Consider the following 14354-nt stretch of genomic DNA (forward strand, 5'->3'; position numbering starts at 1 on the left):
GAAAGCAGTGTTTCGTGCAAAGATGATGAAAGGGAAGAGTACCTTGATGAGGAAACAGCTGCATGAAAACTGCTGATTTAGAGCAAGGCAGGGAAGCTTCACAGACACAGAATGAAGAAAAAACAAGAGTGAGTGATGGCCGTAAGACATAAAAAGGGTGAAATGTGATTAGATACTGGATACTTATGTTCCTCGGTTTCGAAGGAATCTGGTTTTAACTATTGAATTCTGACCATTAATTTCCTAAATATTACACTCTGTAAATAAATGGCAGAACTTACAATTTTACAGACAGCTGTGTTTTTATCACCTTTATTACAATTAAGCATTTTAGTTTAAATCAAGGATTAAACTTAAAAATACAATTTAAAATGAGCAGAAATTGCACCAAGCAATTGCTCAGTTAAAAATTATTTTCCTCCCTTAAATACAGGGCAATAACAAATAAAAAGAAAAAATAAATCAAGAAAATACCAGATAAAGTTCTGGGGATACTATAAGCAGTTCACTAAAACATTCAAATCATTTCTGAGATTTTTAAGTAGCCTCAAAATAACTTTAAGAGTGAGACATTTTATACCTGGTAAACATGTTAGGAGTTTACTGACTTAGAGCTAAGTCTACAGGCACACCTCGGAGGTATTTCAGGTTTGGTTCCAGACCACCACAATAAAGCAAGCTCTAATTTTTTACTGGTGGAGTAGCTTCCATTAGTAAAAAAAATGCAACATCCGTGAAGCACAATAAACAAGGTGTGTCTATACATTTGGGGAAATGGTTTTGAGGAACTATCACTGTGCACACAGCTGTCACACTGCTGGTCTAAAAATGCTTCCCAGGAGGGGGTCTGCATTACAGAAGCAAAGTGAGTGGACAACTGTCAGGCCTGGACACAGCCCCAAAATAAAGTGAAAGAAAGGAATTAAAAAATGCAAGTTCATTTATTAACAGTAAAATAAGCTGATCAAAGAAAAATATTAAATTTCTTTTCTAGTAAGAAACATTTAAAATAGCCCTAGCCAGAACAAAATATTATGCTGCTGTAAAAAAGAAGGAACTCTTGCCATTTGCAATGGCATGGATGGACCTGGAGAGCATTATGTTGAGCGAAATAAGCCAGTCAGAGAAAGATAAATATCTCATATCTCACTCATTTGGAATATAATGAACAACATAAACTGATGAACCAAAATAGAGCCAGGAGAAAAAAAACATTTTAGAATATGATAGAAGTAATCCTGTTATCTGCAGATTTTTAATATTTCCTGTAACTTTTGTGATAGTATACTATGTTAGTACAGTTTTGGTAACATTATATTCAAAATCTTTTTCTTGAAATATTTTTATTGCATGTAATATATTTAAAATAGTTTTTCTTGAAATATTAAGGTTTATTGCATGTAACATTATTATATTTAAAATAGTTTTCCTTGAAATATTAATGTTTATTGCATGTAACATTATTATACTTAAAATAATTTTTCTTGAATTATTAATGTTCATTGCATGTAACATTATTATATTTAAAATAGTTTTTCTTGAAATATTAAAAAAAGAAAAGAACAAAATAAAATAGCCCTAGCTGGTTTGGCTCAGTGCACGTAGAGCATCAGCCTGAGGACCAAAGGGTCCCAGGTTCGATTCCAGTCAAGGGCACGTACCACAGCTGCAGGCTTCTCCCTGGCCCGGGCCCTGGTCAGGGTTCGTGCAGGAGGCAACTAATCGATGTGTTTCTCTCACATCGATATTTCTCTCTGTTTTTCCCTCTCTCTCCCACTCTCTAAAAATCAATAGAAACATTTAAAATAGATCACAGACTTCTTTTTTAAAAAATTATAATACACACCTCACACTTTTTGGGGGTAAAAAATATAAAACTTTTGCCATAATTACTACTCAATTATTCTTTAAAAAAAATACTCCTCTGAACTATCAGCATACTTTTTGGTAAAGGTACAACATGATAAATACCACAAAACAAGTAAAATAGTTAGCTGTGTACACTTGACCACTCTTACTCTTCTAAAATCTACTTGAGGGCAGGTATCATGTTCTACCAGCTCCCCCACTCCCTGGGGTCTAACAGAGTCCCTTGTATGTAGTAAACAATGAATATCTGTAGAATAAATATCTGTGGACTTTTGGTTATCTAGGCTTACTCTTATACTTAAAATAAAAAAATGTGTGCATGTAGAATTTGTGATCAGAAGAAAATAACTTTAGCTCCAAACCCAGTACTGAGATCCATGGGGAAAAGCTGTTAAGTCTTTGGTGACCAGGGTCTCCTTCATCTTTAAATGTCCCAGGTATACACCTACAAAATAGGTGTTCAAATGTTTACTGAATTAAATTACAGTGTGAAAAATAGTAGGAGGTCTTGGTAGAATATAAATTAAATTTCAAATTAGAAATGGGTCTATTTGATTTCTTTTTAAGTCCATATACTTCCACCTCGGTTTTTATTTCTAGTACGCTTGCTGTGTAATATCTAAAGAGGATGCAGGGAGACTACACTTGAAATGGGCGTAGAGTACTCAAAATATAGCTCTAAAAAAGGCTTCCCTGCTCATTATCTAGAACCATTCATGGCTTGGCCTTATGCAAAAAGGAAGTCCTATAGGTAGCGTTTTTAGGTAAATAGGGTTTATTTTCTAGTTTTAATCCTGGTTCTTCAATTCACATCTAGCTTGCTACAGTGTACCTAATAAATGAATCACAATGTCAAATTTGAAATATTCTTATATATCATAGAATAAATACTATGGGTTCTCTTGAGGATTATTTTAGTGGCACTTGGGAAAATCTGAAGAGGCATAGTTTTATGTCCATTTGGCTAACTGTCTATTTATGTCCAGTTAACACAAATTTAAATGCACTGACTCTGAATACAGTCCATTGGCTCCACGAATGCCAAGTTCAATTTCTACGAGGGAGGGGGTCAGAAGACAGCTATGCATTTTAAATGTGGATTTATAAAACAGTCCTGTGCTAAGGGGACAGACAAGTGGGCTATGATAATCTCTCAAGAAGAATGCATTTTCAGAGCCAAATGCTTTATTTTAAGTAACCACCACTTCCTCAAAAGCTGGTGACTGATGAATTGCCAGCCACATTTTTATTTAAGTAAGGTTAAATGCTTGGGAGGAGGAAGTTCATAAATTTCTTACCTAGCTGATTTCAGCAGAGAATGCTGGAAACTACAAGAAAATACAGTTCAGTGTCAGAGCCTGCTAAGTACCACAGAGTTAGAGTCTTGCATTGACATGGAAGGTCTACAGCAAAGGGCTGAGCTGTGCAGATCAGCAACTTTTGCTTTTTCACACGGGACAACAGAGCATTCACCTGCTTACAACTCAAGTCGACTGGGCACAGATTGATGTTGGGTAATTTGATAACAAACCACACAGAGATTCTTTAAACATTTCTGATGGGACCCGGCCGATGGGAATGGAGATAGGGAGATCTGCTTTCTGTACAGCTAAATAGCCAAGTTGAAATGCTGGACTGAGCCTGGAATCTGGCTAAGATTCATCACTTCTTTCAGCCCACTGAGACCAGCAACTCAGCTCCATAAATTGAGGAGACAAGGATATGATTACATGGAGCTAAAGACATAAAGCAGTATACCTAATTACATACAAAATATTAACTCCTGTTAAGAGTATTCCAGGAGAGCAAATAACAAAAATATAATAACTGGGTACAGAGATAAATCAAGATTCTTCATGGAGATGATGAACCCACAATTTAGAGATAAAAATGGATTTCATGGGAGAATAAAGTCATGATTGAAATGATAAACCTTTCCTCCAAAAACATGTAGTGAAATAATCTGGCAAACTAAAGGACACACAATTTACAATTTAGAGACCGTAAATGCTGAATACAGTGGTTCTACTTAATTAATTCTATTACTTTTAAAGCTTCAGTGTCTTTTGAGAACAGCCAGAGGTTTCTAGGGGATAGCAGTCTATTTGAGCACCATCTCTGAAGAAGCACTGGAGGTGACACCACTGGTTTAAAACTGCAACCAAAACCATACAGCTATTCTCTGATTTTTATAAACAATTCTAACTAAGAGGTTACAGAATAGGACTATTTTTTTAAAAAGGCAAATGATATAGATAATGTCCAACTAATACATAATGTCCAACAAGAACATAAGCGATTAATCAACCAGCAGGGGAAATTGTACTGGTCACTTTTATTTTAAGCCTGATTATTTTATTGTCTCCAGCAGAAATCCCCTACCAATTAATCTGGGAACTAAAATAAAAATTAAATAAAAACCCAACTAATCATTTTGACAGGTTTAACATCACTTTAGTAGTAGCCAAAGAGGCAAAAGTTTGCTCAAAATGAATCTAACTTTAAAAACAAGAGAACCAATATAGGCAGAGTCTATTAATTTTCTCACTGGGATCAACATTATAAGCAACAAATAACTCAGAAAACAGAGAGCCTTACAGAAGAAAAAGGAGTGCTGGACTTCAGGTAAGGCAGATGGAAGTAATGAGACGGCAATAAACAAACAAACAAATGAAAGAACAAGGGAAAGGAAGGCAGGAAGAAGATGACAGACACATCATAGCTACATAAAGTATTGAATGTGTTCGAAAGAACACTGGACAGAGTTCTAGATAAGAACTGTATGATAAAGCAATGAGCTTAGCTCTTCTAAACCTCAATCTCCCCATTGCACACAGTGCTGTGAGCCTAGAACTAAGTAACCCTACAGTGCTCCCAGCTCCAAAATGCTAAGATTTTAAAGGGCGGGGACAATGGTGAGGGAAAGAATTCAGAGGCCACAATATCCAGAAGAAAGTACAGTTTAGCTTTTGCCCTTGCTTTAGCAGCTGAAATGCCAATTATGAGGCAAGAACATTGGCAGATCCTAGGGCAGTGCTTTTCCAACTCCCTGAGCACGAGAATCACCTGGGTTGTTTATTAAACCACAGACTGCTGGAAGGGCCCCACCTTGGGGCTCCTTGTGCAGGAGGTCCGGGTGGGATGCTAGCATTTGCATTTCTAACAAGCTCCCAAGTGATGCTGACACTGCTGGTCTAGGACCACAGTCGAAGACACACTGTCCAAGGGAGTAAGTGACAGAGGGCAAATGAACAGGGTTATATTGTGGGGAGGGGGAGGAGTTGGCCAGGTTTCTTTTATTTCTTGCCGAGGGCTGCGGGGGTTGCTATAAACCTGATAAGGCACAGTAAGGTGAGTGATAAATAAATGCTGGATCAAATCCTTTGTTTCTTTTGCTAACGAAAGCTTAATAAATATAGTTATTTAATATAATGGCTTATAATATGAATTGGGTATTTGCCAAGGTACAGATGCTTAAATGTTTATGCAAAACTGGAATTATAACCCAGGGATTCTATTTATGAATCTTGAACATCACAAAATAGTTATAATACATCATTTGGCTTTTAAAAAGAAAATCCATACTACCACTTAAAAGTACTATGTATAGTAACTTTTCCAATAATGGGACGTTAAACACAAAACCTTAAAAAAACCCACATTTAGAAAGGTATCTTTCTGAGTAGAAAATGTGGCCATGAAGGACGCTCTCCTTCGTTGCCCGTTGTCATCACAACACACAACGGCATCAGTTCTATAGCCAGGACCACCCCCAGGGTCATGAGTTGTACGAGACCATTCACTCTGACACCCAGTGAGCCCATAATTCTGCAGGTCTGCCCTGTCTGCCATCTTGTCCATCTCAGCCCACTGAGCTATTAGCTCTCATTTCTCAGTGCATCCCCCTTAGTCGCATGTGGAACTGGCATGCTTTCCCCACTTGGACCTAAGAGTGACTGACTCTACAGGAAGGAATCTGCTTAGGAGCTTTAAGATGTTACTACCTTGAGATGGCCTTTCTGTCTGGTTGTGTACTTACGCCTACATTTTCAGGCTGGTTTCTAGGTTGTTAGGTGGCTGCTGGCTGCAGGGAAGTGGGGTTCTACCTTGTGTTTCTGGATATAGTCTGCTCTGTCAGAGACACAGAAGCCCTTGGGGCAAGGTTAGTGCACCTGGTGAGGGGACTGTAATTCTGTCCACTTATGGGGAATGCTCTTCCTGCCCAAATGCTTAACTTACCAACCTTGGAACACTGTGAATATTAAATATTTCACTATCTAATACGTAAGTGTTTACAAGTAGAAAGCTTTATAGAATAACAAATTCCAGTCAGCTACAAAGTAAAGAAGAAATGTAAAATGAACCTCATGATAAAAAAGGAGCAAAAACTGCTGAAACTGATAACAAGGGAATTCCTAATGTTGGTATATTAATAGTATTGTTCAGATTTATAAAAAGATGACATTTACTGACCTGGGGAATGCTGGGAAGTTGCAAGTGAGGTCATGGAATTAGAAAGGTTAAGGTTAGCAGTGATACTAAGCTGGCTCTGCACTGCAGGAGGATAAGGAGATGTGGGTGTCAGGAGGGACTCCTCACTGGGTTCTTCATCAATTCCAGGCAAATACGTGTCAATCAAGGCATCAAGAAACTTAACAATAAGCTCAGCATAGTCTGGGATTTGTGTTTGCTGTAATGGAAAATAGGAAATTACTTTAGCTCCATTCTTTTTTCATCCCCTTAGAAGCCAAAAATGATTAATTCAATTTTCATTTTAGGCTTCAATTTACTATTTTTTTCTTCCTTTGTATTACAGATCATTTAAAAAAGGGGGTGGAGTAATATTTATAGACTACCATGAGACTCACAACTGGGAATACTATTTGGCTTACACTTTCAGGTTCCAGAAGAACCTGTAATTACTGAAAGCCATGCACAGACAAAGGCCAAATTAATCCTGAGACAATACAATTACAGGAATGCTGTCTAGTCAATTTTCCAAAACAGAGAAAACAGGCAGAGCATGATCATTCCAGCTGCCATTTAGAGATTCACTGTGAAGGGCTCAGAGGGTTACTTGCAATCAAACTTCAGAAATTCCTGCATGGTATAGTTATTTCTGTGATTTCAGGCCCATTTTTTTTTTTAATGACAGCCTTTACATAGCATGAGATATTCAGTGATAACTAACCAATATAAATTAACTTCCCAATTCTTAAACTTACAATAAGTTTTAGGTAATCCATACAATTTAGTGGCCCTGTATCTGCAATGCTGCACTAGGTACTTTGGGGGGGAAGAAACAGACATCCTGCCTTCAAGGAACATCAGTCAATTCGGAGAGAGACCATATCTAGAGAAAATAATTGAATACACATTCACGTAGCACTGTACCAACTAATGCCAATCAAAGAACAAACTGAATAGGAGCAAATAAGGATATATTCAGGGAAGAATAAATCTAACCCAAGAGGGTGGGAGAAAAAAGGTTTACATGAGGTAGATCTTTTCCCATTATGTAATTTTTTAAAAATTGAGGTTTAATTGAGTTATAACATTAGTTTCAGGTCATGAGGTAGATTTAGACCATAGGCAATGCTCCTTCCTAATTACAAGATACTTAAGTGTGTGCATTAGCATCAACAGATACACGAGGGACTGAGAGCAGAAACTTTACAGAGATTTATCACACCCTTCTGAAAAGTCAAACATAAATTGAACTGAGTTGTTTTCTATAAAAGCTAATATATAAACATATTAAAGGTGCTGCCTCTTAGAAAGAATCTGTGGTGGAAACTTTAATAAAAATGAAGTGTTTATTGTGAATCATCATTTTGGTTTTCAGCATATTCTGTGCTTTTAAAGCAGGCACACTAATATGAATAAAATCTTTTGTTTTGTCAATAAAGAAAAACATTTTTTTCTTACCTTTGAAAAGGGTCCTGCAAACCGCCACAAGCCATTAAAACCAAAACCTGCAACAAATCAAATGTTACTCTTATAACAAGCAAGAGACTCTTTTAATCTTAACAGAAATTAGTTACATAGTTGGTGATACACAAAACAGATACCCCACATTGAAAAATATGTGTCAAAGTGGACTAAAACTCACTTATACTCAGTATAAAATCATACTTTAATTTTAAAAAGTTGTCCAACCAGTTATTTATTGAACATAAAATCAAGAGTCAGAAAATGGAGAGAGAAGTATAAACAAGACTACCCCTTCTAAAGAATTCTTTAGTCAGTGCATTTTATAACAGCGCACATGTTAGCAAGGGCACCAACCATCCTCCTCCCGATACATGTATTTACTTTGCAGGTAAGAAGTTTGGTATTGTGGTGGGGATTCTTCATGGTACACCACACTCTGCACAATTCCATGAACTGGATTTAATAAATTTGGATCTTGGCACAATGACAACAGAGTGTTGATCTTAGAGTCCAACAAATTGTGCCTAAAAGACAAAAGTCAACAGGGGAACATTTTAAAGAAAAATTAAATGAAAATATATACTGAAAAACATATTATACAGTTCCCAGAACCATGTGATAAAAATGAAGGGGGAGGAGTGGTTTTCTAAAATTTCTACAGTGACTCTGTGTGTTTGCTTTGTTGCTGTTGTTTTTAGTCAACAGGGAAAATATGGTACAAACAATCAACTAGTACTGTCCATATAACCATGCTTAACCATCTGTATGTGGTGACTGTTTGCTCAAGACAAGGTTGGCTTCTGTCTGCCACTATTAGCATAATTTACAATCATTTATTTCTGCTGACTGCTGACATGTACCTAGAAAGTTAAAGTAAATTTAATATTAACTAGTGTTTAATAATGTTGAATCAGATCAAATAAGGCAAACAAGATTAGTTTGGAGGGGGTGAAATATCTGATCCAATGCAAAACTTACAAGAAAATTAACTATTTCTAATCAGGCTATCACCCATTAAAATAACCGAGAGTCAACTATTTAAAATTCTGAAAATTTTAAATATTTAACAAAAATAATGATACTACATAGAAGGCCTAGATAGGAATAGAATTCCCCCAGTTTCTTTGGGACCTCTTTGAGGCCAATATGCTTGTCACCCTTAGGAGAGCATAAAACTCATCTCCCAAAGAGGTCGATTTTGTTTTCATTTAGTGTGGATAGGTACAAAAGCTCTATCGAAAAAGAAGCCAAAACAGGTATGCTGATTTAAATATAGTAGTCTCATGGTATGCTCCTAAGTGAGGAAATAAACAATGCTCATCATGATGAACCACTTAAGAAAATCAACCAGATAAGAAAATGCTTTTCCTAAAGTGTGTTATAATCACACTAGTCTTAGCATCTATTAAACCACCATCTAAGCTAAAACCAGTCACATTATCTTACCTTCTCTTCTCCACAACCAGTGAACATTACTGGGTGGTACTTTGCCTAAATTTTTGTAAAACATTTTACTTCAGGACAGACACAAAAATTAAACACAAAAGGAATACTTACACAACAGGAAAAACTTTGGGGAAAACAACACTGGCTTCTGCTAAGTATTCATAAAGAATTCGTTGATCAAACTCATCCGTGGTATATTTTACCAGTGTAGCCTACCAACGTGAAAAAAAGTAAACAGAAAATATTATATTTTGTGGCTGAATTGCTATCTGTTTTGAGAAGCAGAAGACAGCCTTCCTTTTATGTTTTCAATATTTAAGGACTTTCTAAGAGACTGGAAGAAAAACTTGAGGGGGGGGGACCCTAAAAAAGAGAAAAACCTTACCAGAACAGTAAGAAGAAGTGCTTGGATCTTTGGATCAGTAAGTACTTCCTCATCCAAGAGAACATTTGATTCTGATACTGAGACTTTACGTAAATGTGGGTGCTGTTGTGATGAGGAAATCCTCTGAGTTTCTGCAGTAACATATGGAGTAACATGATCAGCTGTATTAATAGAATATACATACTAGACATCACTTCACCTAATACATTTTAATGTTACTTATAAAACTCAATAGCTTTTTAGTAGACATTTAAAATATAAACATCATGCAGAATTACTCTTCACCTATACAAAAGTTTTGACTAGCTATTTACAATGCTATAGATTATATATATATATATATGGTTATTCTATACAGAGGTTTTAGGATATTCTATACAGAGGTTTTAGGATAATAGTCATTTTAAGAATTGTATGGCTTATTTTTTGAAAAAGAGCAAATGTTTCTATATTTCATAAAGCAAATATGGCTTTAATGTACTCTCCCACCTGATTTTCAATGATCTAGGTAAATGATTAACATTGTTTCTCACCCATTTCATAATCAGTTTCTGCTACTCTCCTCATTTTGGGGGGTGTTGTGATCCCTGATTCCATTTCTTGCCTTTTAGGAGCCTTTGTGTCTGATATCAAGTGATCAAAACTTTTCCTTGTTCCTATAAACAAAAGTTACAGAATATGGAAAGTCATTAAACCACATTGTCTGTGATTAGGATTATACTAAAAAGAAAATGTTTGGACACAAAGTGTTCAGGTTTTCACTTAAGGACCCAAAGAAAGCTCAAACATATCCCTAGGGTGTGGTTTCTCTCCTTTATTCTCCATCTTCTCAAGAAATTTTGGTCTCATAGCTTTCTGTTTCAGGGCAGGATGTACCTATTGGTCCAAGTTAAACTGATATTACATTCACTACACTGGAGGTAAACTGATCCCCATACTTGATAATAAATAAATATGGGGTATGCACTGTTAATAGTAGCCAAGATATGTCTGAACAGCCTTTTAACAATTTAAGAAATTCTGTTGGTGCCAAGAATTAGTAACATATAAAGAATTTCCAAAAGTAGGCAAGTTCAAAGATTGATTTTAATTCTTCAAACTTTGAACAAAAGATCTGCCTGCCTGAAAGTACTAAATAATAGATACATTGCGAGATGCTTCAAAAATAGCTAATAGGCCGAGCAGGAGTGGCTCAGTGGTTGAGCATCAGCCTATGAACCAGGAGGTCACAGTTTGATTCCTGGTCAGGGCACATGCCTGGGTTGTGGGCTTGATCCCAGTGGGGGGTGTGCAGGAGGCATCTCATCAGTGATTCTCTCTCATCATTGATGTTTCTCTCTCTCTCTCTCTTCTCTGAAATCAACAAAATAAAAAATATTTTTTAAAAAGCAAATAGTACCATTTCCCACTTGCCTTTGAATTCTCTAATCCTGTATTGCACTGATGTTAAATAGCTTTCTCTTATTTAAAGTAAAGTACTGAAATTGGATTATTTGGAACTTGCACTAGGTCTTGCAGTAACATATGGAGTAACATGATCAGCTGTATTAATAGAATATACATACTAGACACCACTTCACCTAATACATTTTAATGTTACTTATAAAACTCAATAGCTTTTTAGTAGACATTTAAAATATAAACTTGCACTAGGTCTTGCCTGTTCTACTTGGGAAATCTATCCCAAACCTGACTCCTCTGCTCCGTTCTCCCACTGTGCCTGCCTTAGCGCAGCCTATACCATGCTTTGTTTGGATTGCTGTATCAATCTCTTAAATGGTCCCCTTGCCAAAAATCTCTCCCTATTTCTCCACATTGTAGCCAAAAAAACCATCATAAAAAAAATTGGTGATGTCCCCTCCCCTACTTAAAGATCCCTGCTGGATACACGGTAAGGTTAAATCTCTTAACATAGCCTACAGTTCCCCACAATATAGTTCCAATCCTTTTCTAGCCTCATTTGCTACCCAACTGTTTTTCCTGACCTGTCTTTATTCAGGCCATTCATTCCCCTTCTCTCGAATGCATTCCGTCCTTGTCTTATGTCTACCTGGCAAGAATATATTAAATCTTCAATACCCAGTTCAGACATTATCTCCTTTCTGCAGCTTTTCCTAACTTCCCCAGATCCTCAGATTCCCCTCAACAAGACATTACTTTTGTGATACCTAGGAGGTTGTTAATGGCTGATTATAAGTCTTAGCCACCAAACTATGAGTTCTTCAGAGCAGAGACCATAACTTTTTTCATCCAGCACATGAGTTGAATGAAATTAATACTGCATTTTCTCTGAAACCAGTTTTTCATTTATAACTTCCTTGGCATGAAAATTCAGAATTAGAAAACACAAAGTAACCAGGAAACTCCTAGATGATTATTTATGGCAAAGTATAAACAGAAAGGAACTCAAACAAAGGGTAACAGCCCTATGTGACTAGCAACAGGGATTAATATTCATGTTTTCAATTGTTTTTATGGTTTACTGGCAGGTTATCTATTTCACACTATTGTTTGTTCACTGATTTCCTTATGAACACAAATTTTCCCAATACCTAGTCACTTAAAAATATACTTGCATGGATAACTGAAACCCACTGAGCCGTCCTCAGTGTTGGTGACTGAAATAGGGATCCCAATGTATTTCAGTAACAATGTTGTGTGAGAGCCCCATTTGCATCTCCTCTGTGGTGAGGTGGACTCAGTGAGCTCTCATGACCTGCTGTCAGCTGCTGAAAAGGGAAAGGGTCTCACGGCATGTTAGGTGCACTTCTCATTGGCAAATGTCGATGTACCTGAACAATCTTAACTGTCAGATTATATCTTACAGTAATAGAAAAACCTAGTATTAAAAAGTCTTACTGTTTTGTCTTTTTAAAGAAAAGATGGCAAATAGTGTTATTACAGCTTCATACCATACTGATGTATCCTGTTCTCTCTCAGATAATTAGGAACTGTATTGTTAAAGGCCCTGCATCTGAGTGAGTAGTTAATGTCTCTCCCACTCCCATTTCCCTGCTGCCTGGCCACGGCAGAACAAAACAAGGCCGGCCACAGTATTTAGTCTAAGAATCAGAAAAATACTGTTTTAAGGTCTTATTTTCACTCCTCATAACTGATATGGCTTACTTGATCCATCAAATGCTCTTATAACTGGCATCAAAAACTTTGCTACATCCCAAAACAGGAAATTTTGATAAACTTGAACAGCTTCAAATAATTCTCCAAGAGTGAAAGTATCTGAGCATTAAAAAAAATAATTCCAAGAGATCTTAGATAATTTAGAGACACTAACCAAGTAACTTCTTCGTGTTGGCCTGAGAAGGCTGCCCCATGTCCAAGCTCATGGATTTCCTGGCCCGGGGACTGGTCTGGCCCACTGTTGGATATGTGGCTGCAAGGTACCCTTCAGAACCTTTGGGGGAGGACCATGGTTGATTCTCCTTCAGTGTCCTGAGAGATTTAAATGATTGAGAAGAATTAATTAGTATGGTGAAGAATACAACCATTGGTTGCCCCTTCCACCTGGCTGTCCTATGATAGCAATCACTTAATTTTAAACTTGTGAATTAAAGGGCTTTAGGGTATAAACTCTTAATGTATCTTCAGAAAGAATCCACTTTCTTGCCATAGTATCTTATACATAGATCAAAGAATGCTCAATAAAATTGTGTTACATTGATTTTTAAATCAGGGAAAATCAAGTCTAAATAGGCAATTGTATTCTTAGTTCAAAAACCAAGAAAATCAACCTAATTTATACTTTGACAGGGGAATACACACAAACTCACTTTCTCCTTTCCAAAATAAAAAGGGTATACCTCAAAGACATAGAATCATAGGAATGACTGAAGAATAAGACTGTCGAAAACCAAGTATGGCTCGAAAGCTTTTGCATACATTGTTAAAATTTCAGTGGGAAATTATTGGGGGCTTTTAGTGGAAAAGTGGGATGCTGATAAATTGAATGATATAAGCTCTATATATAAGATTACTTTCCTATATTCAACATTATCTAAAATTTAGATACTTTCATTTAATTGGAAATATAAAATATCCCTAAATGATATTTTCATGTAATTTCTCTTTTATAGAGAAAAATGTGCTACCTCAAAAACATATAGTGGACATATCTTATTACCTTACTAGAGGCCCAGTGCACGAATTTGTGCACCAGTGGGGTCCCTTGACCTGGCTTGTGGGATCCGGCCGAAACCGGCTCTCCGACATCCCCCTAGGGGTCCCGGATTGCGAGAGGGCGCAGGCCAGGCTGAGGGACCCCACAGGTGCACAATCAGGCCGGGGAGGGATGCAGGAAGTTGGCTAGCTGGGGAGGGACCGCGGGAGGGCTCCAGGGCGTGTCCAGCCTGTCTGGCCCAGTCCCGATCGGCTGGACCCCAGCAGCAAGCTAACATACTGGTCAGAGCATCTGCCCCCTGGTGGTCAGTGCACATCATAGCGAGCGGTTGAGCGGCCGTAGCATATCATTAGCATATTACACTTTGACTGGTTGAATGGATGACTGGACGACCGGACACTTAGCATATTAGGCTTTTATTATATAAAATAATCTAAATTATGTTATAAAAAACTTTTAAATAACTTTAGTGTGATATAATACAACAAATGTGTTGGCATGTACATTTCTTTTACAAGAAGTTGTTTTCATTAACCAACTTAGTTGTTTTCCATTAACCATGTAATGCTGCTTATATTTCATGCC

At 36.9% G+C, this 14354-nt stretch overlaps 1 protein-coding gene across 1 annotated transcript in view; it reads right to left on the reverse strand.

Annotated features, from left to right (window-relative positions):
- NF1 (neurofibromin 1) overlaps nucleotides 1–14354 on the reverse strand; it is a 230024-nt gene that overhangs the window by 9709 nt on the left and 205961 nt on the right. The window contains exons 51-57 of the mRNA XM_023759565.1: nucleotides 12927–13084; nucleotides 10168–10290; nucleotides 9635–9765; nucleotides 9361–9461; nucleotides 8158–8327; nucleotides 7798–7844; nucleotides 6343–6559 (exon numbers count right to left, since the gene is read on the reverse strand). Of these exons, the coding sequence (XP_023615333.1) occupies nucleotides 6343–6559; nucleotides 7798–7844; nucleotides 8158–8327; nucleotides 9361–9461; nucleotides 9635–9765; nucleotides 10168–10290; nucleotides 12927–13084 (947 nt within the window). The remainder of the gene's footprint in view (nucleotides 1–6342; nucleotides 6560–7797; nucleotides 7845–8157; nucleotides 8328–9360; nucleotides 9462–9634; nucleotides 9766–10167; nucleotides 10291–12926; nucleotides 13085–14354) is intronic.

The sequence above is a fragment of the Myotis lucifugus genome, unplaced genomic scaffold (assembly GCF_000147115.1).
Source record: "Myotis lucifugus unplaced genomic scaffold, Myoluc2.0 scaffold_157, whole genome shotgun sequence".
NCBI lineage: Eukaryota > Metazoa > Chordata > Mammalia > Chiroptera > Vespertilionidae > Myotis > Myotis lucifugus.